Source organism: Phaseolus vulgaris, chromosome 7, assembly GCF_000499845.2.
Source record: "Phaseolus vulgaris cultivar G19833 chromosome 7, P. vulgaris v2.0, whole genome shotgun sequence".
Classification (NCBI taxonomy): domain Eukaryota; kingdom Viridiplantae; phylum Streptophyta; class Magnoliopsida; order Fabales; family Fabaceae; genus Phaseolus; species Phaseolus vulgaris.
The window spans coordinates 35,983,407-36,011,124 of record NC_023753.2 but is presented as its reverse complement, the minus strand read 5'-3'; the positions used below and the strand labels follow the sequence as shown (position 1 = coordinate 36,011,124).

Genomic DNA, 27,718 nt, shown 5'->3' with positions numbered 1-27,718 from the left:
ACACAACACAATTAGTCACATTCCCGCCAAAACCATATTCAGTTAACCTATTCACAAACCCTTTCACCTCATTCTCTCACTCGCTTCTTGCAACAGACACTAACAATGGAGCTTGATGATATGGACATGGATATTCCGCTCCCTGAAGAACTCGAGTTTCTTGAATCAAATTTTCACGCCGCCGAGCAAAATCAAGAAGAAGAGGAAGAACATCATTATTACTTCCCAGACCTCGATCCTCCCGCCGAATCCTACTCTCCACAACCGCCGCCAGATCTCGCAGCTCCTTCGCTCGATATCGAATCCAACGCTCACAAGCGGTCGCGTCCGAGTTCACCTTCCGAAGAGGAGAAGAGAGCGAAGGTTAGGGTTGCCGAAGAGGAGGATTCCTCCACTGCGGCCGCCGACGAGGACTGGCTTCGCTACTCTCCTCCGCGGCAGGAGCCGGCGGCGCAGGAAACAGTGTTCGCGAAGGAGAAGACGTTGTCGAGGTTCATCTCGGAGATTGACGGCGAGTGCATGCCGATCACCGCGCCCAACGGCGACAGGGTTTATGCGAAGCTGACCCGGTCTGAAGGAGAAGAGCGCGTGAAGAAGCTCGATTGCAATGGATATTCTGCTGGTACTTTCTTTTCGAACTGTTACTCCATCTACATTTTTTTTATCAGTCTTTTATTTTGTGTATTTTAGCTGTGAAGTTTAAGATTAGTTTGAAGGTTTTCTTTTTTCTTTCAATGTTTGTGGTACTAACATGGTTTTTAATATTTTTAAGATTACATAAGCAATTTATTTTCATAAAGAGCGCTTAGGGGAGTGGCTAATAGTTGAAGGATGAAGTTGGTGGTTGGGACGAAACTGTTTAAAAAAAGTTAATGTTTTTTCTATAATAAAAAAAACCTGATCTGAATATGCACTTAGATTATTTGTGTTTATCACAATTTCAGATCCTTGGGGCATGTTTGGAGGAAAGGTTTTGGAACAAAAGAGAAGGAAGGATAACTTTTGAACTAACAGAGTTATTTAATGTTTGTAAAGTAAGTAGATGCATATAAACTGGGGAGATTCTGTTCCTCTAGATAAGATATGACTTGCTTATAAGCAACTATTAAATGAATACAAAATATTCGAATTTGATTTTCAATAGAAATAATTATACTCCCTTTTTTCCAGTACAAAGTCTGTCACCCAAAGATTACTTAAGGATTCCAACTTTGTTAAGAATACTATTATTTTGATGTGAGGTTTTCTCTTAAATTTTGATAACGAGATTTGTTGAATACTACTGAGCTTATTTCCTTGAATTGTATTTGGTTGCAGAGCTTAGTTCAGAACCAATAAATGTTATACTTGAGAGGCTGGAGCAAGAGGCTTTTGCTAAGGTTTGGACTCAAGGTTAACGATGTGCTTTTTGAGCTTGAGTGTGAAACTCGAATGAAAATTTCATTGTTTTTGCATTGTGGTTGTGTTACTTACTTTGAGAGTATATGAAATTGGTAATCAAATGTAGCTTTTGATGTTTTTGATTGCTTATTCTTGTACTTGTGATGTTGAAGGCCTTGGAAGCTAGTTCTGAAGGTCAAAGTGTTTTAGATGTTCCTGAAGCACAAATGGTTAGTGAACAGCTTTGGGTAGATAAGTATGCTCCGAAATCCTTTACTGAGCTTCTAAGTGATGAACAAACAAATCGTGAGGTATCTACAGTACCATTTAGCTATGAAAGTAATTTGTTAGAACTGCTGTAGTTAAAGACTTCATTCTTTGGCTTTCTAGGCATGGTTTCATTTCCATTGACTAATTTGATTGGTTGACCAGGACAGGTACTCTTGTGGTTGAAGCAATGGGATCCTGTTGTATTTGGATCTGAAATTCGAAGCACATCAGATGATGTTTTGTCTGCTTTGAAACGACATTCTTCTATTGTCCACAATCAGAAACCTTTGAACTCAAAGTTTCCTAGGAAGAATGGAGGACCCAAATGGAATAATGGTGGGAGGTATATAAATTCTGTAAGTATGGATGAGAGTGGCAGTTCAAAGAGTATTCAAGATGCATGGAATACGAAGTCAAGGAATATTAGTCCACCAGAACAGAAGGTATTTATAAGAATCGCATGATTGCATTTTCCTTGAGAATTATAAAAGTATAGGTTTGTTACATCTAGTAACCATCACCATTATAGTAGACAAAAGCTATAGACGGGATAGATAGTGACAACCCAATATAATACAAATAAGAAGAAAGAGATGTATATTGAAGCATGATATGCTTTCTAATACTTAATTATTTACAATTTTTTTTGTAATTAATAAGCAATAATTGCTATAAAGTAATAAGAGGAATGCATCTGGTCTCTCGTAAGGATTGGGGATAACACATGTTAATTAATTATGTTGGAAGTAATTATGTGAAAAGAGTGAAATGATGAGTTTCAATAATCGTAAGAGTAATTTTAGAAAACTATATATAATGTAAAACAATTTAGTGTTACTAACAAAAGTAAGTTTTCTAACAGTGTGTGAATTATTTAAAGGAGTCATGTATAGGTAGTAGGAAAAAGGTAGCATTAATGGATTGATTCTTGATAATACTATGTTTTCAGTCCTGTAAAAAAGAGATGAATATCTAATTCATCAAGACCAATAAAAATTGGTTAAATTTAATTACCAATGTTATAAATTTGAGTTTTATTTCAAAAGTATTTAGAGAATTATGGTTTGGGTGGTGATTATATTTATCAACACTATTGTTGTTCTAGAATAATTTTTCTACCAATGAGTGTGCCTTATGTTGTTAATATCCCAATAAATACATGTATACTTCATGGGAAATGGGAGGATATCTCATTAATAGACTTTACAATTACTTAAGGATATATGGAATTTATCCATTAATACATTTTAAATGGTTCTATGTATCTTATAATAAGGACCAAAAAGGACGAAGGTGGTATTCCTGCAATCTTGCAATTGCACTATGCTAATTGGGTTGTTTATACACAACATAAGATGGAACCTTTTTCGTATATTAATGTTTTATTACCAATCATATTAGACATTGAGTTTTGAATCCCATTGGTAATTAGATTTTTATAATGATTACAGGTCCTTCTGCTATGTGGACCACCAGGTCTTGGAAAAACAACACTAGCACATGTAGCTGCTAGGCATTGTGGATATCATGTGGTAGAGGTATTTTTTGTATTATTTTACGTATGGAATGACGAGCCTTCCAGTTGTAAACTCTTTTACTTTTGTTAGAGTAGTTTATATGATTTTCAAGTAAGTTTATTAAAGAATTGTTGTTGTGCTATAACTATTTGTATTCTAGGTTCTAGGGGTGAAGTCTCCTAGATTTTTAAATTGGGTTGGGGTTTAGGGTTTAGGATTTTGGGTTGGTGACTCATCTATGGTGATGAATAATACTATTAATAATTTGCATTGACTAAGACTCACATTTGTTGTCTTTGTCACATTTTTAAATTTAGTCTTGTCTTTAGTCTAGTATTACTTGGTCTTGTCTTAAGTTACTTGTTGAAGGCCATTATGCTATGTACCTTTTTTCTCTTTTTGCTTTTTAATTATAACTCCCTTAAAGCTTTTGTAAAATTTACTTTGAAGGAGAATGTTATAATAACTAGATAATATTCTCACGTTGTTATCGTATGTTAGAATATTTAAAGTATCATAATGATCTATCAGGACTAGCTTCAATCATTGTATTTCAGGATCTTCCTTATTTAATTGGGTCTAGATGTCTTGTATTATCTTAAATAGGGGTTAGTGGCAATATTTGTATTCCTTATCAAATCAGATCAATACAAAGTCCTAATTATTCATTAGCTTGCTATCACTTTCCTCCTGCTCTACAAAAATTCCTATAATTTCAACCTATACCAAAGAAGAGTTTTAATTTTTGTAGATTAATGCTAGTGATGATCGTTCTACATCAACAATTGAAGCCAAGATTCTTGATGTGGTTCAAATGAACTCTGTCTTGTCTAATTCAATGCCAAAGTGTCTGGTATCTTTTCTTGCTTTTGAATATTTTCATTTGTATCTTACCATTGGTGCATAAAGGTGAAAATGCTTATCTGTTTTCATTTCTTAGGTGGTGGATGAAATTGATGGAGCTCTTGGTGATGGTAAGGGTGCTGTGGAGGTTCTTCTAAAGATGGTTAGTGTTAAGATGCAATTGTTGATCTGTTGCCTAAAGTGTATTGCCTAAGCAAACCTACTTAATTGTAGTCATATTGAAGATTCCTTTAATATTGTCCAAGGTCTCAATGTCGCCTAAAGTGTATTGTCTAAGCAAACCTACTTAATTGTAGTCATATTGAAGATTCCTTTAATATTGTCCAAGGTCTCAATTTCATCACAGTGATCAAACAAGTTTTGTACCTTGATTTTTGTGTGGTTCCAATATAACTCATTTACTAGTTGTGTTCACTATTCAAGGATTCATCAATGAGTACAATAGGGAACATAAATTTTCTCACTAGACATGTTGTGACAGGCGTGATGACATTTTTATGTAACTAAATGCCATATTTTTGTTTGTTGGTTTTTTAAAGTAGATATACACTTTTGAGAGGGTAGAGTTGGAATTTTGGGATCTAAACATTATGACTATTTGAAATATTGTTAGTATGCACTTTATTTTTAATTATTTTTTAACAAATTTCCCTAGGTTGAGAGGACGCTCTTTGTCTATTGTTTCACTTGTAATTGACTAACAAGCTTTAATTAAAATACAAATAATTGCCTCTAATATGTAGCTTTTTTAACCAAGATAAAATTATGCTGGTTGGAGATCCAACATAAGCTAAATGGTTTGTATATAAATAAATAAAATTTAAAAATCAGAAAGTGAATAATGTCTTCTGGCATAGCTGACCAACCTCTTATAACTTTAGCAACATAAGAGGACTTACTCAAATGGTGTTTAAACTTGAATTTGTTTATCTTTTTTGAATTTAAAACACAAGCAGGAACCTCAAAGATGCTTACCACTATACATGAATTTTTAATCCATTGGATTACACATGTTTTTTGCATCTAAAGGTACAACAAAAACACAAGAACAAGAACAAAAACAACACAAGGAAGAAGATAGAACGTGAACTCTAAAAAGTTTGTCAATGAACATGAGTATAAACATAGGATTATTCAAGTGCAAAAGGTGGATTCTTAGAGAAGAACATGAGCATACGCATAGAACAAGAGTAGAATAAAACAAGAAGGATGAAGAACAAGTATTATTTGGCAAAGAGGAAGAACTAAGGAAAGGAATGGAAGAGGGATGGAGGATGTCACACCACATAGAAAAGCTTCAAGATAGGTGTTCATGGAGTTGTGACACTACAACACTCTTAATTCAAGACTATTTAATATCCTTATCCATGCACTCATTAGTCATCAAGCAATATGCACTCCACTTTAGGGTATTGTGTTCTTGTTGGAGGTAATTTAATATCGTGCAAAAGTAAATAAAATATTGTAGTGAGAATACAAGGCATGACACTAGTCACTTGTGAGATTATATTGCTAAAGCAACTCCTTAAAGAGCAAAATTTGTTGGACTTATCGTGCCATTATCGGACCACCCATAAATATATAGTCTCACGCACGAGTTGGTAGTCTCGATGTGAGGAGAGTGTGTTGGAGATCCCACCTCGACTAGAGATTAGAGCATTTCATAGTATATAAGTGGGTGCAAATCTCACCTTATAAGCCGGTTTTATGAGGTTGAGTTAGGCTTAAAGTCCACCTCTTAATACATTTTATATGTGACAACCTTACATCATTACACATTGCCTCTAATATTATCTTTAATGGGAAACCAAACATATTGAGGTAAATTGTCATTGCATAAGAAAACAGCTGGATTTTGGAGACCTCACCACTAGATTTGTCAACTCTAGTGAACCATTGACAAACATTCACCAAGTCTGTAAGAGAACTAAGGACCAATCATATTTGCAACAAGCTGATTCATATGACTTGTATGCTCCAGTTTGAGGGAGAGTATTATAATAATATAAATAAGGTACAAATCTTTTTATAATTTTTTAGAATATGAAATATCTAGATTATATGTATTATAAATGTATTTATTCATGTATCATTTTTATTATTAAAGGATTCCTTATCTCCTCTTTTATTGTATTAATTCCATTTTCTCAATATTAATTAAGCACTCATGCTGTCTAAAAAAACTCATGTTTTCAGTTCAGTGTCTTTCTATTTCCTATGGTTTTAACATTGGTATATCTTCAATTAATAGGGTAAGGGATGTTGGGATTAAGGTGGAGGCTCCTTTTTCTAGGAAAAGTATAAACAACAGATACGTAGAAGTTTAATGAAAGTTTGTTTTAGGAAATTCTAAATCTCTATTCAAACTAAATCATGCAGATTTCTGCCGAAAGGAAGCCTGATGTGGGGAAACAAACTTTTGGCAAAGGACAAATGCAGAGGAAGTCAGCAAAAAAGGGTTCAAAAACTGCTTCACTTTCAAGACCTGTGCGTTTTGGATGTTCTGATGTTCATATTGTTAGTATTGTTGAGTAGACAAATCATTTGCAGTGATGATGATATTGATTGTCAATGTAGGTGATATGCATTTGTAATGATCTATATGCACCTGCCTTAAGACCATTACGTCACGTAGCCAAGTAAGCTTCTGATTGAGATAACCAATCTCCTGACTTTTATTCTTGTCCAAGCTAGTATTCTTGTCTTTCCTATTTGCATTTTTTAAATGTATATCCAAATGTGTATACAATCTGATTTGTTGATAACAAACTTTTGTTCCATGACAGGGTTCATATATTTGTTCAACCAACAGTTAGTCGTGCAGTGAGCAGGTGATGATTAGCTCGAAATTGTCTATACCTCATACGTATCTAGATTGGGTTCTATTTTATGTATAATATCTGAGCCTACTTAATCTATTTTCTAATAGTTGAAACACTTGATACTCTTTGGTTCCTATTATTTTTGGGGCAAGTCTACAATACTTTGTTTTAAAATATTGTTTTAGGATATCGCTTAAGGACTAAGGAATTCCTAAGTTTTAGAAAAAAAAGTAGAATAGGACTAAATTACTCCTTTTTCGTTAGGGTTTAGAGAGATATTACTAGGTTAGAGAGAGGAATAGTTATTAACTTATTAAGCAACTAGGTTAGAGAGAGGACAAGGTTAGAAAAAGGTAATAAATGTTTTGCTAATGCCACTTAGTACACAATGGAGAATATACAATAGATTCAGTTGGTAGGATAGTGGTGGAGATATTACTCTAACTTGAACTGCATTTGAATTTAATAAATAAATGTTTAGTTACATTTTTAATTAATTCTATCCTTTGCTTTAACTGCTTACCAATTGAAATCTATTTATATATGCATTATGATCTTCAATATAATGTTGATATTTTAAGACAATGATGATGGAGTAAATGGAATCAACTCTAGAAATTGGTCTTAGGGTCACATCTGTAGCTGTTGCAAAAACTAAACCACCAGTCTTAGGTTACAATTACTGTAGCCTCCAAAGGGGCCACCACTAAATTTGGCTACAGGTGACAAAATAAAGGTGATTTTTATTGCAAATATTTGGTATATTAAGGATGGTGAAAGCCTCCGAACAAAATTACAACAAATCCTACCACAATTGAGAACCCCATTACATCTTTTAAAATATGAGCAACCTTAACACAAGGTCGTAGAATAACATGCATTCCCTGAGCTTGAAGATGATGAGCCAATCAAACTAACCAATCACAACCTCGTTTGATTCTTTGTAGGTATGCAAAATATTCACTTCCTAATCTTTCACAATCTAAACACGAATTAACTCCACTATAGGACATCTAGGATGACTAGAACAAACACCTTTATAGACAATTTCAAGAAACAAGAATCTAATATGACTCAAAATATACTTTAATCATCACCCAAAAAAATACAGTTGTCATGACAAACCGTGAGAGTACAACAAACAAGAGTATTCTAGAATAAGGGAAAAGTAATATTATCTTATTACATGATATTATTATTATCTAATATTTGGGTTGAGGCTCTATTGGCAATTGTCTTTTTGTGTACAACAAATAAGAGAATATTCTAGAATAAGGGAAAAGTAATATTTTCTTATTACATGATATTATTAACTAATATTTGGGTTGAGGCTCTTTTAGCAATTGTCTTTTTGATAAATTTGCTTCCTTCTTAGGTTTTAAGGTTGGTTGATTCTCCTTTCTTTTGCCTTTTTCAAGTTCATCTTGATTATATTGATCTACACTCCTTTAGGTGTGTTTGTTGTGTCCACCCTTCACCTCTTAAACGTCATAAGCAGGGGGTCTAATCTATTATGTGTGCATTCTTAGGCTATTTTTGTACCGCTCAAAAGGGTTTTTGTGTTATGATGCTACTTGTTGTCATTTTAGTATCTCTAGGAATGTGGTTTTTTTACCACTGGATCTTTTCCTATATTTTAACCATTCTAATGATTTTGTTACCCTCTATTTTTTTTGATGTTTCTCATTCTATGAAATGTTCCAAACAGTGTTATCACATATCGGCCATGGCGTCGCCATGGCGGATTTCGGTAGCGGAATTCCAGACCACTGCCACAACAAGGCGGTGGCGAATCGGATTTCGCATGGCGCCCATGGCGGCCGCTATTGTCATGGCGGAGCGGTAACGGATATCGGAGATATCCAAAATATCTGTAGGCAGCGGAGCTTGAAGGAGTTGATGTAGAAGAAGGGCTGCTGCGGCGGCTGATGAAGAAGAAGGGCTGTGACGGCTGATGAAGAAGAAGGGTGTAAAAACTCGGAGTTGATGAAGAAGGCGGCTGATGAAGAAGAAGGGTGCAGAAGCCCTAACCCTAATTTCTAAGACAAAAAGATTTGGGCCAAAGGCCCATTTCAGATTTAAAATAATAAAAACTTTAAAATTTAAATTAAAAGTACTAAAAGTTTAAAACTGGCGTGTGGTGTGGCTGCAACCCTAATTTAAACACCTTATTAGTATGACTTTTGGGCCACTATTTCAACCTTAAAATTTTAAAAACTGATGTGTGGCTTTTGGGCCCAATTAAAACACATATTACCCTAAACCTAAACCACAACCACTACACATTCTTATTTATTTATATATATATATATTATATTTCTTTTTACCGCCATGCTTCCGCCATAACCCGATATGGGTTCCGTTATAACTCTATAAAGGAAATTTGGGGTCTCTGATATGATCCGTTATCCGATATTGATAACACTGGTTCCAAACCATGTCATGTTTATGTTAAATGCTAGCCTACTATGCCTCTGAAGTTTCGTCCAAAGTACTTGTCACACACCTTGACCAAGGATTTGAAATTCAATTTCTACACTAGAAGTATCTTGTTTTTTTGCTTCTTTAGGTTACCAAACTTTCTCCAAAAAACATATTAACCTAACGGGAGATTTCTATCAGTAACAAAACTTGCATAGTTTGTATCAATATATATCTTGAGGGTTAAAGTGTTTTCTTTCATGAACAACAACTCCTTTCGCGGACTTGACCTCATGTATTGAAGAATTTTGTCAATTGTTTGCATGTATCTTTCTCTTGGAACATGCATAAAATGACTTACCACACGAAGTGCATAAGTAATGTCTGGTCTCATGTGCGATAAATAAATAAGTTTTTGTACCAATATTTGATATTGAATCTTTTCTATAGAAGACCTCTCTTTCCTTCCAATTTTGTGATTCTGTTCAATAGGAACTCTTAAAGTTCTACATCCTGGCTTAGATGTTTCTTTGAGGAGATCAAGTACATATTTTCTCTGGGAGATGAAAATCATTTTTTTTTTGGATAAGCAACCTCTACTCCAGGAAATATTAGTTTTGCTCTTTCACTTCAAATTGGGCTGCCAGTTTTTCCTTTAAAGCCAATTTCTCTATTTCATCATCTCCTGCAGTAATCATAACATTCACATGGACCAGAAGTACATGGAGTTTTCCTGTAAATGAGTGCTTTATAAATAAAGTATAATCTTATTGGCTTTGCTTGTATCCTACGGAAACCATTGTTTTTTTTTGTAATATCCCAAACCATGCTCTTGGAGATTGATGTAGACTATATAAAGCCTTATTCTTGCCCAGTGAGTTTCAAATCCTAGAAGGAATCTCCATTACACATCTTCTTCTAAAGCTCTATGAAAAAAGAGATTCTTTGCCTACATCTAGTGTAAGTCCCATCTAAAATGAGTTAGTGCAAGAACAACTTGAACTGTATTCATCTTTTCTAACAGGAAGAAATGTCTCCTTCATAGTTAATTTCATAAGTTTGAGTATATCCCTTTTGCATCCAATTAGCTTTATATCCGTCTATTGTCTCATCTACCTTATATTCAATGTAAATATCCATTTGCACCCTACATCCCTTTTGTCTCTTGGTTTGTCAACAATCTCCCATTTTAAGTTTCTTTCTAACACATTTATCTCTCTTGTGGCTTCTTGGACTGAGGTAGGAATTTCTGTGACAACAATAAAGTTTCGATCTTTATTAGAAAGATTGTCAGTGTAGACATATTGAGAAAAAGGATATTTAACACTATCCTTTTACTTTTCTCAATGTAATGAGTAAATGCTTTTGAGGCAAGAATTCAAACACCTTAAGACAAAGGGTCAATAGTATTACCCTTACCTTATTGGATAGGGTATATGACCTAGAAGACGTAGGCATTGATTCAATCATTGTTCTCAAATGATGAAGTTCCTCTTTACAAGCCTTCATATTAGACACTGAAAAAACAACCAAAACAAATACATAATGAGAGAATCCTTTTGGCAAAAGGACCAAAATATCCATATCTACTCAAATCGAAGCCAATGAGATGTTACCACTCCTTGGATTGGGCACAAGAGGTTCCGTCAACCCTGTTTGTGGCAGCGGTGAGTGGGCAATATGAGTCGACAATGGTGGTGGCATATGAAGCATATTGAGGAGAATTTCCATTCTATTCAAGAAGCATTGCACACATGTTTCTTTCCTCATGTTACTTCTCAAATTCAACTAGCAAACATCATTACCAAGGCTCTACTTTGACCTCAACATCACTTGTTAGCAAATTGATGTTTCTTAATCTGGTGCATCAATTTGAGAGTGGATGTCAATACGAGATTCTGTTATTATTTTGTTTCCTGTTATATGTTGTATATATTAGGAGTAAATATCTGCCTATTCAATGTAGAATGTTAGCTTTCCTAATTTGGATTTAATAAGTATCTGCCTATTCATTGTAGGCTGACATACATATGCAACAAGGAGGGAATGAAAGCCAGTGCAATTGCACTCACTGCTCTGGCAGAATATACAGGTAATTTTTCGTATTTTGTATTTTGTAAGTTGTGCAACTTAGTATTATTTTGGTGCTGCCCAGACATTTTTGCATGCTTTAGTGTTTGGCTTTATGTCGAGGGGGAAAAGTGGAAACAAGTGTCTAGAGAGTTTTTCCACTCCTTATACTATTGAATATAGCAGAGAGAATTGACAAGCTTCTGTTTTATAGAAAATAAAACAAAAGGTATCTTGGCTTATGTGGCAGCATACAAGAATTCCTTTTTCAGATTTGCCTTGCCTTGACCTAATAATGGTCACCATTTTAACCACCTTCGCAGCCTCTCCCTTGTCAACAACGACAACTGCCATTTCCTGTTCTACCACTTCCTCATGTTCATAATCTTGTGTTTATCTTTATGTAGTATGGATTGTGTTTGTCACATCTCGAATGGTTGATTCATGCTAAATCTAATACTTGATTTTGTGGTGTGTCTTTTGACCCCTTGTGTAATTAATGATTTGTTTGCTCAATGTTACATTCTTCAAATCATCTTTCCAACCATTTAATCTCTTGCTCTATTGTTTTCCCTTTCATTACAGAATGTGATATTAGATCATGCTTGAACACTCTCCAATTTCTCTCGAAGAAGAAAGAAGCACTCAATGTGGTAAGATTTAGTTCGACCCAAAAGTTCTCATGAAATTTTAAGGCTAGTGAATTCATATAAGTGTTAAATTTGGTTTATGGATATTGTTTAAGAGTGTTTTGAAAGTGGGTGGGTGCAACGACAGGGGCAGTGTGTCTTTTTGAAATGAGAGTAGAGAATCCACAATACTGTAGTTGTGGTTTGAGTGCAAAAATGAATTCAAATAGAGAGAGAATTAACTGTGTTACATGTGAGATGTTGTCTCTAACACACAAAACAAGTGAGAGAAGTATAACAAATAAATGTGTTCTCATTTTCTGCTTCAAAAATGGGTTAGGGAGAACAAGATTTCAAAGATATAGACACCCGAGTACATTGTGGCTGCAATTAAGACAACTCCCAAAGAGGGCTCAGTTAAGGTGAGCTAGGGGTGATCACAATTAAGGTAGCTGTCAAGTAGGAAAGAAAGAACTGCTCAAGTTGTATGGGGTTTATTGATATGTTGCCTGTGTTGTACAAAGCATATGATTCCATAAGCTTTAAGCCAAGTCTTTTACTAAATGTCACCAGTGCTTTCACTCCCTCCCTCCATTTGTTGTAGTTGATTTGCAGAATATTATAATGTCAGATTGCAATGGCCGGTTTGTAGGATTTGAGTAGTTCTAGTTGAAAGAAAAAGATTAAATGTATTTACAAATGTGATTACAGTCTAAATTTATAGACTATTTACAACCTAATTAAAGAAAGAAATAATAGGTAATTAAAGCTATACAAATCAAATCAAATCACCAAAAAATATCAAATCTGTCCTAAAAAATAGAAAACGGAATCTGCACTAACCATAGAATAATTATTTCCTAATTACGCCACAGTTCTTTAATCCATCAAAAGGGACTTGTAGAAGCCCCACTGACTACTGAATTTCGGATGAAGGATAAAGAAAGAAAGAAAATTTCCCAGATTCCTAATCATGCCTCTTAAATAAATAAACTAATATATTATTGTTTGGTCTAACATTCTTATGGATGCGCATCCTACCTAAGATTGTATTGCTGAACCCAGACTGATTCATAGGTGTGGTGTGAAGCTTCCTTTACGCCACTCAAGAAAGCAGCATGCACAGTTGTTGGATATTGCCTACTTGTGGCCTTACCAGCAAAAAATAGTCAAATTCCCTGTATTTTCTGCTTGTATATCATAATTATCACTGGATGAGTGCGCACTAACAATGACCATCCCTTTCTTATGGTTCAGGTCCATGTTTGTGTGCAGTCATGGGACAATGACTAAGATATACATGCAAAAAAATGTGAGGAATTGACTGTTCTCTAGTTAGGCCTCAAGTAGGCAATATCTATCAACTATGATGGTGCTTTCTTTAGTCACTTCAAGAAAGCTTCAAACGTTTACTGATCAGTCCAGGTTCAGCAAAACAATCCTAGGAAGTTTGTGATTAAGGAAGTCAAGAAAAAAATATCAAGATACAATTAGAAATTTTGTATATATTAATATTATGTTTTTATAACACCTTGCTTCTTGCACATGAAGCTTATCTTGAAAAGTTTAGAAAGGCAACAACATAATGTTACAGAATCTTCCTTATCAGCCTGTGCATCACCCTCTTCAAGCACATCTTGCCTACCCATTTTACTTCAAGGCCATGAAATCTCTATTAACAGCCCTTTGGTATTGGTGGAGGTTTCAATTGAAGTCACTTTACTGGGCATTCCATAGGCTGCGATGGCAGAATGCTTGTCTAATGTCAAGCATGGCATAAATTTGGCCATGTTTTTGTCCATTTGCTTTCATTTTTCAAATGTGACCTCATTCCACAAGCACTCAAGAATCAACTACCTTACACAATACAGGGATTAACGGTTAAGGGTTTGCAAGTTTGTTTCCCGTCATATAGCTTCTGGCATCATTTTGTATTATAAAGAAGGGAAACCTGTCTCTTTTTGGCCCTGTGATTAATATCAAGAGCATTTTGTGGCTTTATATGGTCGTTCACTTCAAAACTTGGAGTACATTTTATTTGAGTGGAGAAATGTATTTTTTTTCATTAGATTGGCATTAATTTTCACTTGTTTTACTTGGTGCACAGTTTGATATTGGTTCTCAAGTAGTTGGCCAGAAGGACACGTCAAAGAATGTTATAGACATCTGGAAAGAGGTAATAGTCACTCCCATTAAATTTGTCTATGTATCCAGTAGGTATCTAATAGTACTACTTTAAATGATCTTGTTTTCATTGATTGGTATTCTTTATGTAGATTTTCCATAAGCAAAGAACAAAAAAGATGGAAAGAAAATCTCATAAAGGGAGTTCCTTTGAGTTTGACTCATTGTACACCCTTGTGTCAAAGCGGTAGGCCATATTTTACTGTCTTACTTGTTTCTTGGTCTTTTGTTCAAATATATCTTCATGGTAAAATAAGAATAATAATATGCAGAGGTGATAGTGACTTGATTCTGGATGGAATTCATGAAAATGTTTTGCGACTCAATTATCATGACCCAGTGATGCAGAAAACTGTAAGCAGTAATCAAACCCAACTGATTTTCTGGGATTCATTCACCGACTCTTTTGAATCATTTATAATTTTGTTTTGATATCTGTTTGAAGGTCAAGTGCTTCAACAATCTTGGAGTTTATGATCTATTGCATCAATACATAATGCATACACATCATATGTCCCTTTATGGTAAAAAGATAATTTACCTACGTTAATTTTGTTTACAAGTTAAATCTCACTCTTATTTCTCTATCTTCCCTTTCATCAGTATATTTGCCCCTTGTTGCAATTAATGTACATCATATAGTATCTCAAGTTCAGAAACCAAACATTGAGTGGCCAAAGTCACATCAGAGGTAATATCTTGTTATTTTTGTATTATGTTTAGAATAAATTTTATGGTGTACTTTTCGTACAAAATAAATTTCCTAATGTGTTTTTCTTATACAAATCTTTAGATATCGTACAATGATGATGGAAAAAATGGACATTTTAAATACCTGGCGCCAGAAAATCCCACCGCATATTGGAAGGCACTTGTCAGCAAGTTCCTTTGTAGAAGATTTAATTTCTCCATTGTTACATATTCTGTCCCCGCCAACTATAAGACCGGTGATGTACTAATTCTATTTGTTCTGAATATAGTTTTGTTATCTAATCAATTTTGTCTCCTTGTCTTCATCATCTATAGTTGCACAAGTAGATTTAATTGCAGATTCCTTATTATTTGATGTTCAAGTGTGTTTGTAGAGAGAGACAATTCTTTGTTGATAAATTATTTGTTGAGATCTTGACGAGAAAGAAATTGTCATGATAAAGAGTGCCGCTTGGCCTTTGTTACTTATTAAATTATTTATTATTGAATTCAGTTCAAACAAAACCCTAGTCCAGTTTGATTTAATCCATAGGACCTATAAATCCCCAATCTCTAAGTTCACAGCCTTGCAACAGTACTGCACGTCTGTTTTTGAAGTTTTGTTTATCAAGATCCTGCATTGTTATGTTTTCTTTCTTTATTCTGTTTTTCATCTATAGCTATTCTCATGCATTTTGTTTACCTTGTTAACGGACATGGTATCTCTTAGCTAAGTAGACTCATATTTAGCTCATGTTCAGCACCGGTTACACTGTATTTTTTATTCTCTTTTTTTATGTGGTTTTCTTTTTTCTTTAGGTGGCATTACAATTACTATCTGATAAGGAGAAAAATGATCTTGCTCAATTAGTTAGCAAAATGGTATCATATGCTATAACATACAAGACTGTGAAATCAGATATGCTGCCTCAAACCTTGAAGTGTGAAGTAGCAGATGGTTTGACACTGTCTCTTGTTCCTCCTATCAGTGACTTTATAAACTTCAAGGTTTGGACTTTGGATCATTGGTCTTCTGTCTTTGAAGAATATCAATCTCAGCCAGATTTTAATATCTTTTCTGTTGTCTACATTTGTGCAGGATTATACTTCAAATCATTATGTGCTTTCTGTTGCTATGAAGCAGGTTTTGACACATGAGGTTAGATTTCATCAACTTTGACGTTTTAGTTTAGTTACATATTTTTCTCATCCTTCTCTATTTAAGGAGAATATTCAAACTTTCTCCTGTCTCCTCTTGTATAACTTCTTATTTATATATATAAAACATGTTTGTTGAACAATTATAGTACGTTTTTTCTAAATCAAAGGAAAGAGAGAAGGTTATGGCATTACAATACAAGTTGAATAACTAGGTTAGCTCTACAACTTGTATCAATCATATGTATCATATTTAGAAATATCATTGAAGGGAAAAGAAATACAAAAGTAGGGGGCCCAAACCAAACTCATTAAGAGAAACAGAAGTGCGGAAGACCACACCTATAATTATACTTATTTATAGAATTAATGCTTTGTGACTGAAAGGTTAATAATTAGTTTTGTCTATACCTTCAAGTGTGAAAAAATGAAAATGAGATTTGAATGTCAAGTATAGGGTGCGTTTGTTTGTGCATATTTTTTTGAAAAAATATTTTTAATAAAATAAGCAAATTTATGTTTTTTTATGTGTTTGTCTAACTTGTTTATTTTAAAAATAAATAGTTTTATGCTTTTTTTAAAAAAGAAAATTCTATCATCTTGTAAAATACGTGATTGTTTTAAAAATTGCTTATTTCATAAATACTTATTTTAAGTTTAAACAAACTGACTCATAATCTGGCTATTAGAAATATAAATGTAAACATTCAGTTATTCAACTAAATGTTAGTTATCTGGTTTTTCTGTTTTCTATCATGATTAGTGTGTGTGCAAGTGTTGTAACCTCTCTTGACCCTATATATGCTCAGCATGTGTCTTCTTTCTTTTTCAATGAAATAATAACCCGATCTCTTTCTGTCCATCTTTTCTTCGTTTCTTCTCATATCAAAATTCTGATATGGTATTGTGTGCCAGAAATTGTTTTGCAATGGTTAATTCAAGCTCCCTCCCTTCCGCTTCCCAATATTTTCCCAATGCTATAGCTGAAAAACTTGATGATTCCAATTATCATGTTGAACTTGTCATAAAGTCACACAGACTTGATTGGTTTGTTGTAAACCCAGTGATTCCTCCACACTTTCTTTCCAAAGAATAGGAAGTGCAAGATTAAATCTTGCTTTCTTGACTTTAATCAACACTTCCAAAATCGATAGTCTCACATTCTTGGAGATGTTCACTCGTATCAGGTGTGGGAACAAATTCATAATCACTTCTTTGCCCAAACCAAGGCACGAGTTAGATTGCTTCGCATCGATCTACATGCCACCTCTCTTGACAACCAGATATGCATGAGTTCTTGTAAAATAAATCCATAATAATGGATTTTTGTTCATCTTGTTGTGTAGGGAAATCTCACAGACTTCTCCCCTTCTACAACTGTATATAACTCACCTTTTGAATTGAATTTTAGTGATCTTTGGGGTTCTTCACATGTTCCATCCACCAATGGTTATTTGTACTATGTGTCTTTTGTTGATGCCTTTTCAAGATTCACTTGGCTTTATCCTTGGAAACTCAAATCTGATGCCCTTACTGTTTTTTCATAATTTTAAGTCTATGGTTGAACTTTAATTTAATACTGGAATGAAAAGTATACAAGTCCTTTACATCATTTCTTGACACTAATGACATTACAGTATGACTTATTTGTACTCACACTCACCACTAAAATGGTGTTGTTTAAAGAAAACACAGGCCCATAACTGACTTAGGGTTAACCTTACTGCATCATGCTTGTATTCCTCTAAAATTTTGAGGCTGTCTTTCAAAATGTTGTCTACTTAATAAATAGATTGCCCACTGCATCATTCCAATTTAATGTCCTTACGCTATCTTGTATAAATAGTCACCTGACTACATTTTTTTAAAGGTGCTTAGTTGTGCTTGTTTTCCGTTTGTTAGACCCTTGAATAGTCACAAGTTAGATTTCTAATCACAAGAATGTATTTTCTTGGGCCATGCTACCTCATAAAGGCTATCTGTTTGTCAAAATCGGGTCATAGTTACACATCAAAAGATGTTCTCTTTAATGAAATCAAATTTCTTTATTTTGTTATTTTTCCTTAATTTGTTGCTCCTGCTCCTACTAGTTCTCAGTATTTCAGTCTTACTCCTAATCTCTCTCTCCCCTCCAATCGAACCATTATTCTTTCAATCATAATCTACCAATTCAGAAAACATGTCTCACTTAAATCATACCCACTGAATTTGAGTCTCTACCTTGGCCTCTTAATACTCATCCTATTGAAACACGATCAAAATCTGGTCATCATAATCTTAGAATTCATCCTTCATTTTTTCTAACCAATAGTGAACCTTGTAGTTTTAGACAGGCTATGAAAAATCCAAATTGGGTTTCAACTATGAAACAGGAATCTGATGCTCTAATTCATAACAACACTTTGGATGCAAAAGATCTCTAATATATCTACTTTAAGTCATCACAATAGTCTTGTCAGAAAGATAGTTGATTTCTAAACCCAGAAAAAGTAGTCAAGTTTATCCAGCTGCTTGAGAGAAAAATCAGAGTGCAATTTATGAGTAAGCTGCTGAATAAGATACAAATGTGAATATGCAAAAAATTTGAGAGTCGTGCTGATAGGTAAATAGAGAAGGATCACATTTGCTGGAACAAAAACCAAGTTGCAACAGTTGTTTTGAGTTTGTCAAACCACGGTTTAGGAGCTTGTTTTAGGCCATAAATGGCTTTACTGAATCTGTAGACCAGAGATTTATCTGAGGCCTCAAATCCAGGAGGTTGGACCATATGGAGATTGATGTCTTTTGTGTTCGTGATCAAGTGTTATCCAAGCAACTTGAAGTTTATCATATTCCTAGCTTGGATCAGTGGACATATATTCTTACCAAGCCTCTTTCTTGTACTCGTTTTGAACTTCTTTGGTGCAAACTCAATGTGCAGGGTTTTGTCTGTAAAAATCCTTCACCTTTAGTTTGAATGGGGTATTAGAGATATAAATGTAAACATTTTTTTTCTGTTTTCTTCCATGATTAGTGTAACTGTTGTAACCTCTCTTGGGCCTATATATGCTCAGCTTGTGTCTTCTTTCTTATTGAGTGAAATAATAATCAGTTCTCTTTCTGTTAATCTTTTCTCTGTTTCTTCTCGTATAAAACTTCTGGTACTGACTTTGCAAAACTCATTCAAACTTTGGTAATTATGTTAGGGATGTGCATATCCATTTTTCACTTGTATTTATGTTCCACTATTTTCCACGTCACAGGTTGAAAAGCATAAGATTTTACAAGTTGGTAATGACAAAACTGGAGCTTTAGCAAATGAAGGGCATGAAGTCATTGAGACTAGAACTCACAACATCCCATTAGCCAATGCCAATTATGCAACTGCAGTTGATATGAAAACTAATGAAAATCAGGTTAATGTAGCAAGGAAATTAAATGCAAATCCCACAATAGTTTCATCAAACTTGAATACCGATAAAAGTTCAAGTGCAACAGATAGTGGGAAACCACTAAACATGGGAAATATGAAAAAACCATCCAGAAGTTCTTCCAGTTTCTTTGACAGGTGATTCTTCCTTAGTTATTTGTATGTGTTGAGTCAATTATTACTTTTAAAAGCGAGTAATGATATACGAATAATCATGTTTGCTAAATTAATCCATGTATCGTAAATTCAAAATAACAGCTTCTAATTTAAGAAATTTAATTAAGGGCCTGAAATTGGAAACTTATTTTGTCTTTTTAAAAGGAAACCTAGCTGAAGTCACAGGCTTTCCTCAATGTAGTATTCTATATAAATTTGTATGGCCAGGTTGAGACATTTCCTGGGCCGGCATGGTATTGATTTCTGTACCTAAAAAGTATTTCTAGCATATCTTAATTCAAATTTGATGTGCATAATGAATCATGTCTTAGACCTCCTATTAAGAATTTGTTTGTACACTAGGAGAACAGAAAAGGCTAACTGGGTGAAGCTTCGTTGGAGAAGTTACTTGGTTAAAGTTGCTACCTACCACTGTTATCAAATAGAAAAATTTAGAAGGGAAAAACACTTTGGAGTTATAATGGTTGAGTTGGAGAAATCACGCACTCCAAAGTCCGTGTTCCTAGTAGGTTTCAGTGTAATAAATCTCTTTCGTCTAATCCGCCATAACAGTTACCCAACATTCTCGAAACAGTTATACATTTTCTTACTTATATCTTGTCAAGTTTAGTACGAGAGCACATTATTTTATTTTCCAGTTGTTCATAGTGTATCACTGTTTTTATCTGGTAAAAATATTGATTTTGTTGGCAGCTACATCAAGCCCTGGATCAAAGTTATTTTAAGTATTGGTTTTTTCTTAGTTTTTTATTTTTTACTTTGATAAAATCTGGGAATGACACAGTGCTTCATGGAAAAAACGAAAATCTCCTCTTCAACTGTACCTACTAAATCAAAAAGATTTTATGTCCATGGATTTATCTAATGGTCCCGCTTGGATGTTTTTATTGTAGTGTTGGATTAATGGATGCAATTGTGCCTTACTAAATGATTATCTTTATATAGTCACTATTTACTACTGCTGATCTTTCTTTGCTTGGAGGGCAGGTTTAAAAAGGCAAATACTAAGGGCGTACAAAGTAATGACACATCTCAACCGGAAGAAGCTACCTTGCAGAAAGATCAATACCCTTTACTTTTTAAATTTAACGAGGTACACTGCATTTCTTTAGTATTGAATGAAAATGGAAGTTTCTTTATTTTATCTGGCACTTGACAGAAAAATAAAATGTAATTGCATTAATTAATAAAGATACATTGTTGTGGATTCAAAGCCATCCATTCATTCGAGGGCATTGGATATGTTAAGAGAAAGATATTTGCAAAATCATTATTTGTAGTTTCAAATATATGTGTATATATGTGATAGCAAAATCATTATAAGAGAAAGATATATTAGCATTTAAATGTATATGTGATAGCAAATCTATTATTAGAAACTGCATGATGGCGGTTGCCTAAAACATAACTGCTCGTGGTCACGAGGAGTTTATATTGAGAAGAAGGTTGTGTAATTGGAAAGAGTCAAGTTCAACAATTTTTTCGAATCTTGGCTGATTTTAAGCAGTTTAACAATTAGGGTGTGGTTTGAAGGTTTGGCCTGGATCAGAGTGGGGTCTGATTGGTTTGAAACAGTCTGATCCAACAAATTTTAAAAGTCTGATTTAGAGCACAATATTAAACTTGTATGTAACTGCTGCGAATTTTACTACTGCTACTTTTGGTGCAATCAGAAGTTTGCCTGAAAGTAGGACGAATCTATTAATTGGTTACCTGTGGTGAAACAGTAATTTTCATTTATATTCATGCTTTTTTACCAAAAAAATAATGTCCTTTTTTTTTTTACTTATAAGAGAACAGAATGCTCATTGTGACATATTCATTTCATTGCAGGGCTTTACCAATGCTGTCAAAAGGCCGGTCCGTATTCGTGAATTTCTATCTTAATGTGTGTAGCAAATAATATGTTCATCTCCATGAGCTCCCCTTGTTCCCTTTAGATTAACTTTGTTGTATGTTTCAGAATCAAAGTTCTTACCATTTTAGTTATGCTCTTTTTTGTTTATCATTTTCACTTACAAAAAGAAGGGAATGGAGTGGCAGGTATGTCAACCAAACTAATTGTCTATGATTACAGTTTACTCATCTAAAAGTTAATTTATTCAGCAAAGGCAAATTGTCTATGTTTACAGTTTACCATGACATTGCCAGATAGCACAGACCTGATCCAACCAGCCCCTAGCTCCACACAGCTAAATTTCTTTGCATTTTTTTTTATAGATAATGCAGGTTTGTTGAATCTTGTAGAAGATGTTAATTGAAATTCAAATTTTAGAGCAAACTACCATTTTAGTCCCTCAAAATGTATCCCATTAAATTTTAAAACTAATGAAATATAAGATAAGTTCTTCAAACTATCAATTATTTTATCATAACCTCTAAAATTCACCACTTGCTATTTTGGTTCCTAAATACAAATTAACATTAAATACTTAAACCATACAATGTTTTATAAATTTTGGACTAATATAATTGACAGATTATATACTTCTAAAAACTCATTTATGAATTCTTTAATTTTAGATCGTAATGTGATGGCTGTACTTTTCAGGATTAAATTAAGTGTTTATTATTGTACAGTAGTCCTTTCATATAAAAAACAATGTTGTGCTTTGATAAAAACTAAACTTCCTGATTTTACCAAAAAAATCAATTTCAGAATAATTAATTCACAAGTAAAAATATTATTTTTGGATTGATTTAGAATATTAAACAATACTGATAAAATATTGTACAATTAAAAACACAAAATTAAATTATTATTTTTTTATAAAAATTTTAATGTTAGGTATTACTATAAAACTTGACATTTTAGACGAAGACTTAACGATCATAATATGTTATCATGAAAAAAAATTTATTAAAAGAATACAAAATTAACTTTTAAATTAATGTAATTTAGAAACTTTTGATATCACCCAATATGAAGTTATGGAGAAACAAATAGTTTCTTGCATGTTTTCCATTGCAAAACATATTGACCTATACTCTACTTTTGCAACTTGGTTTGTTCCACCATGACTTAGTGCCTTCTCTGCCACTGGTCTATTGCTCTTCTTGTAGTTGTCCTTTTCTAAGGTATTTTTCTCACCAACATCTTCACAGTTTTTTAATCTTAATACTTTGCAAATAAATTGTTGAACAAACTACCATATCATTTGTGTATAAGGCTAAAACATCTGAATCATGCTAACTGTTGTTGTATGGGGTGTCTACTAAAAAAGATGAAGGAATTGAGTAACCACACATCTTTAACTGATCTCACATGACAGTTATTTTACAATGGTACACACAATATCTTATACTAGAACACCAACCTTTATGCATCAAGTAATTGTTGGAGCACTAAACAAAATAAACTCCAAGTAGTTATAATCAAGATCCTTCTAAAAAAAGAAAAGAAAACAACCTGCAATTGCATGTCAACTTTAATATTTGAAAAGAAAACTTCTATTCTACATGTTCCTTCACATAAGATTTACGCTATTATGATGATTGAATACAAAACTAAAAGTGTATTTTGAGAACTTCTCTATTAAAAAAACATCCAATATATGTAATAGTAAAGATCTCAAAAATAACTTTTACATGTATTCAATACCCAAGATAGTCTTGGTATTAATCTTAGTCATCAGATCTTGAAGCCTTCAAACTAAGCATCAATCTTTGTTATTTTTACAAACTTACCACCATTCTTTTTTTTCAACTTTTAACTTCAAAATTAACTATAAATCAGGTTGTAGGTGTAATAAACTTTTTTTTAAGTCAGCCTAACCATTTTACTTTAAAAAAGTTTTTAAAAAGTTAGACTTAACTTTTTTAATAAATAGGTCAAACTCCTAGACTTATTTCCACCATCTATTTTGAATGTGAAAACCACCAATGGAGGTTAAAAAATGGTTCTATTACTAACAATGGGTTTTAATCTTAACTCGTTGGCTCAAACATTGAGCCAAGGGAGCTAAAACCCCTCCCTTAAAATATTAGGAGGATTTTGAAGTTGAAAGAGAGTGAAAATAGTTTATGATTTTTGGAGGCACTAAAAGAGTTATTCTTGAAGTTTTATTCCCCTTTAGTAATACTTGTAAGAGTATAATCATATAATCACATAAAGCATCTCCAATAGGTAAAAAGCACAGGCAGTTGAAAGCAAGAAGAAATCAAATCTTCCTAAACCTCTCTATGAAATAGCAATATATAATAATTTGGTGTACCTACCAAAGATAACACCCTTAAGCTCTTTAACTTTGTTAACAAATCATTTGGCATGTTGTTGAACAAGTCAATGGAGGTACCTATTTGCCTTATTTGTAGAAAAGTGGATAAGCAATTTGTTTTGATAACATCTTTCAAGTTTACTTATGAGGAACTATCTGCAATAATGTGTCACAAATGACTAGTTCTTTATGTGATTTCAATAGAATTGCTACATTCCATTCTGATAGAAAATGTTTTTGACACAAATTGATCCAAATCATTTACAAGGGGATGCATTAAAAACCATGACCTGCCACGCCTTGATTGCTGGAAGAATGATCTAGATACTAGTTCACAAAAGTACTCATTTCCAACTTCTTCAATTCTTCTATGTCTTTTGGATTGTTGGAGAAAACCCTCTGACATCCACAACAAAACCAGCTTCTCCTTTTCAAATTCATTTTTTGGTAAAATTGCACAATAAGCAAAACATCTCTTCAAATGTGATGGGAGATAATGGTAGCTTAATCTCAAAACCTGCAGAATTTTACTCTCAGAATCTTGCAATTCCCATATCTCACTGTCCAATACTTTGCACCATTCTTGTCTATCACTTTTAGACCTCAAAAGTCTTGCAAGTGTCTTCACAGCCAAAGGCAACCCCTTTGCACTTCCTCACTATTTCTCTCCCAACTTTGTCTGAACTTTGATGCAATTGTAAACTTGAATCACCTTAATCAAAGGCATGTTTTCAACATAAATTCCAGGAATCTTCATTGAATCATTGGACAACTTACTGAGATTACAGAGTAAAACAGTTTGCATGATGGATGCAACATAACCACCAGGAGTAGTTACAATAATCATACTTCCATGTTATAGCATCCAAGCTTTGAGACCAAACTCCTTTTGCACTCTCTTTGATCATTGTATATCAATTGAGTTAGGTGGTTTTTCCAATTCCTCCCATTCCAACAATGGGAATAACACCTATTTTCTCATCATGATTCAACACCAAATCAACTAAGGAGTCTTTATCATTATCCCTTCCGTACACATCACATGCTTTCATTACAGATGAGGTTGGAGTCTTGTGTGTCATATTGACTTCTTTACCCACATTCAGATTAAGCATTTCTTTCTGCCTTATAATAAATTGTAATCTCTTCAATTTTCTCTTCAACTCCTTTAAAATAAAAATTCATAGGAACGAAGTGCAATGTGTTTATCTCTTTTTGCCTTGATTTTTACATACTAGAGTTAAGTGGACAGCTCGTGATGAATTAGAAATTCAAAATTTCTACAAGGCAAAAGTTAGAAAGGGCCTTTGTTCTATGCTGAACAAAGTTAGGGTATAGGAGACTAATCTTTGGATTGGTTAACAAGCATCAATTGATATTCTAAACTAATGGTATACCCAACAGTTTAAAAGAAAAATCATCTCAAAAGAAAGTCAATCATTATTCATTTTAAGTTGGAGTAGTGAACTCAACTTTTTGAAAATTCTACATAAATATTACATCTCACTTAGTTTATTACATCTCACTTAGTTTATCAGCAATAAACAATAAATTAAATATGAATCACTTCAGGGATGATCTAACCCTTATACATAATCTACCAAACCTCACAAACTACACAACCAACCCTAGAAGTGTCTGACTAAACTACATCACTTAACCAATCTCATACAAGAGCCAAAGGATCAAGGCACCAATCAGAATAAGAGAAAGTAACCGAGGGTGACTTGGAAGTAACCCAATATCATGTCTTTAATTGAACCAAAACCAACAGTTTTAAACCATCAACCACCCCATTTGAAAATGACGTTATTCCTATGTTTCCAAATCTCACTAACTACCGCAATCCAAACCGTTTTTCAAATCTCACTAACATCTAGCTTAGTAAGTACTACTCATTATTTCTGTAAATTTATTTGTATGTTGTTAAATTATGTAAATTTATTTATTTGTTGTTAAATTATGTAATTCAAAATATAATATTTTTTAAATACATACATTTTTGTTAGAATGTAAATATGGTCGACTTATGAAACTCGGTGAGTTATTTTTCGTCACACACACCAAGAAAGACAAAAAATAGGTAGATGATCATGTTAGTGACACCTATGTAAGTTATTGAATTTAATTTCTTTAATTTTTTTATATTAATTATGAATTATAAAAGAATGACAGGGCAGAAGTCGTGCCAAGTTGGCACGACTTCAGTATGACAGGGCAGAAGTCGTACCAAGTTAGCACGACTTTAATATGACATGGCAGAAGTCGTGCCTAATTGGGACGACTTCTGCGTATGAAGTCGTCCCAATTAGACACGACTTGCCTAAATTTGTAATTTTTTTTAAACGAACCCCATTTTGGTAAAAACAAAAAAAATAACCCCATCATGGTTAGAAAACCTTCTATTTGCTTAACAACCTTAAGGTGATTTGGTTGACTTTGTTGATCCAAGTTTATTAGAATAAATATATAGCATAATTAACTTGTAATGGATTCAAATGAGTTTTTCTATATTGATAGATGGGAAATGAATTCATAGAAGATGCATGGACAAGGTAAATTTTGCAGCTTTTAGTTTCTATCACCAACAATATATATTCTTGGAGGTTGTTTTTTTTTTGTGTTCAAAGTTGCTATTATAGTTGGATTATGATAAACTTATTTGAAGTTGTTTTAGGTTTATTGTGTTTTTGTTTTTTTTAAGTTTGGTTTTGTGTAATGTGTACATTTGATGCGATAACAATTTTTAAGTTGTAAAGGTGAAAATGATTTTGATATATAAAAAATTGATGTATACGATTTTGATGATATTCTGTTTTTTTTTTTTTAGATTATGTACATACATAACCTGTTTCATTGTAATAGGGTTATGATATGTTTAAAATGTTTTCTTTAAAAATAGGTACAATTTTATGAGAATTTAGATTTTGTTGATTTACATGGAATTTAGTATGGTTTTATTGTATTTCTCCTTTGTTTCTTTTTATAATAATACTTTGTTTATATTCAGAAGTGATTCTTGAACTTTGGGTGGCAACTTAGTTGAAATTTCATAGTGATATTTTCATTTGCATAGCCTTTATATATAAAAAATATTTAACTTTTAATTTCTAGTAAATATTTTTTAGTTACGTATTTTAAAAGTAAAATAATGAATAAATATAAATTGAAAATTACTTATATTTTTATTAGGACAAATAATCTGTTCATACAACAAGTACTGTTGACGTATTTTATTTTTAGAACAATAAAAAAATAATATTTTTAGAATAAAAATTTAAATTTCATTAATTTTATTTGAATCCCAAACTAAGCTGATTGTGTATGCGTTTGATTTTAGTTCCTGTCATGCGAATCTATTAAAAAAATCAACCTTAATACGTAATTAGCATTCAAGAAGTCATTAAGAATTCTAATTACAAAACTAAAAGTAAAGGCTACATTCAAACTAATTGCATATTAACTTAATTTTTTCTTTAATAAATACATGTAACCATTATTAAAGATTAAACATTTGTTCTATTATTAAAAAATTTAATTACAAAACTAAAAATAAAATATTTTATTCAAATTAATTGTGTATTAACATTATTTTTTTTCTTTAATAAATACACGTGAGAATTATCAAGCACGAAAGATTTGTTCAATTACTTTCAACCAGTTTAAACAAAACTAACCAAATTATTATTTTTTTACTTGCTTTTTTCTTATTGTACTTAAAAAAAACACTATGTGTTATATTAAACTGATTATTTATCATTTTTATTATATTATATAGTTCACTTGTTTAAAAAATTAAAAACAGTTACGTTTTCATTTAGTTTAAAAAAAAAATCATTCTCGAACATTTTATGAAAATCATAAATATAATTTATCTGAAAAGGAAAGAAATGAAACTGAATTAAAAACG

At 32.9% G+C, this 27,718-nt stretch overlaps 1 protein-coding gene across 3 annotated transcripts; it reads left to right on the top strand.

The window, feature by feature from the left end:
- The first annotated feature begins 7 nt into the window (after positions 1-7).
- LOC137830410 (uncharacterized) lies at positions 8-21,952 on the top strand. 3 transcript variants are annotated; one of them, XR_011084213.1, is made up of 24 exons: positions 8-622; positions 1,318-1,379; positions 1,554-1,691; positions 1,818-2,093; positions 3,102-3,188; positions 3,919-4,020; positions 4,108-4,173; positions 6,411-6,518; positions 6,609-6,670; positions 6,818-6,862; positions 11,293-11,366; positions 11,930-11,997; positions 14,081-14,149; positions 14,250-14,344; positions 14,430-14,511; positions 14,603-14,681; positions 14,761-14,848; positions 14,951-15,104; positions 15,667-15,855; positions 15,947-16,006; positions 19,248-19,552; positions 20,579-20,684; positions 21,425-21,634; positions 21,724-21,952. XR_011084213.1 is itself a non-coding variant. In XM_068637730.1 (23 exons), exons 1-23 carry the CDS (start codon positions 106-108, stop codon positions 21,476-21,478), a joined length of 2,886 nt encoding a protein of 961 aa, XP_068493831.1. In that variant the 5' UTR covers positions 8-105; the 3' UTR covers positions 21,479-21,701. The 3 variants fall into 3 exon arrangements, 2 of the variants coding, with proteins under 2 accessions (XP_068493831.1, XP_068493832.1); XM_068637730.1 differs by lacking the exon at positions 21,724-21,952 and having other exon boundaries at positions 21,425-21,701; XM_068637731.1 differs by lacking the exon at positions 21,724-21,952 and having other exon boundaries at positions 482-622; positions 1,318-1,392; positions 21,425-21,701.
- Positions 21,953-27,718: the final 5,766 nt, after the last annotated feature.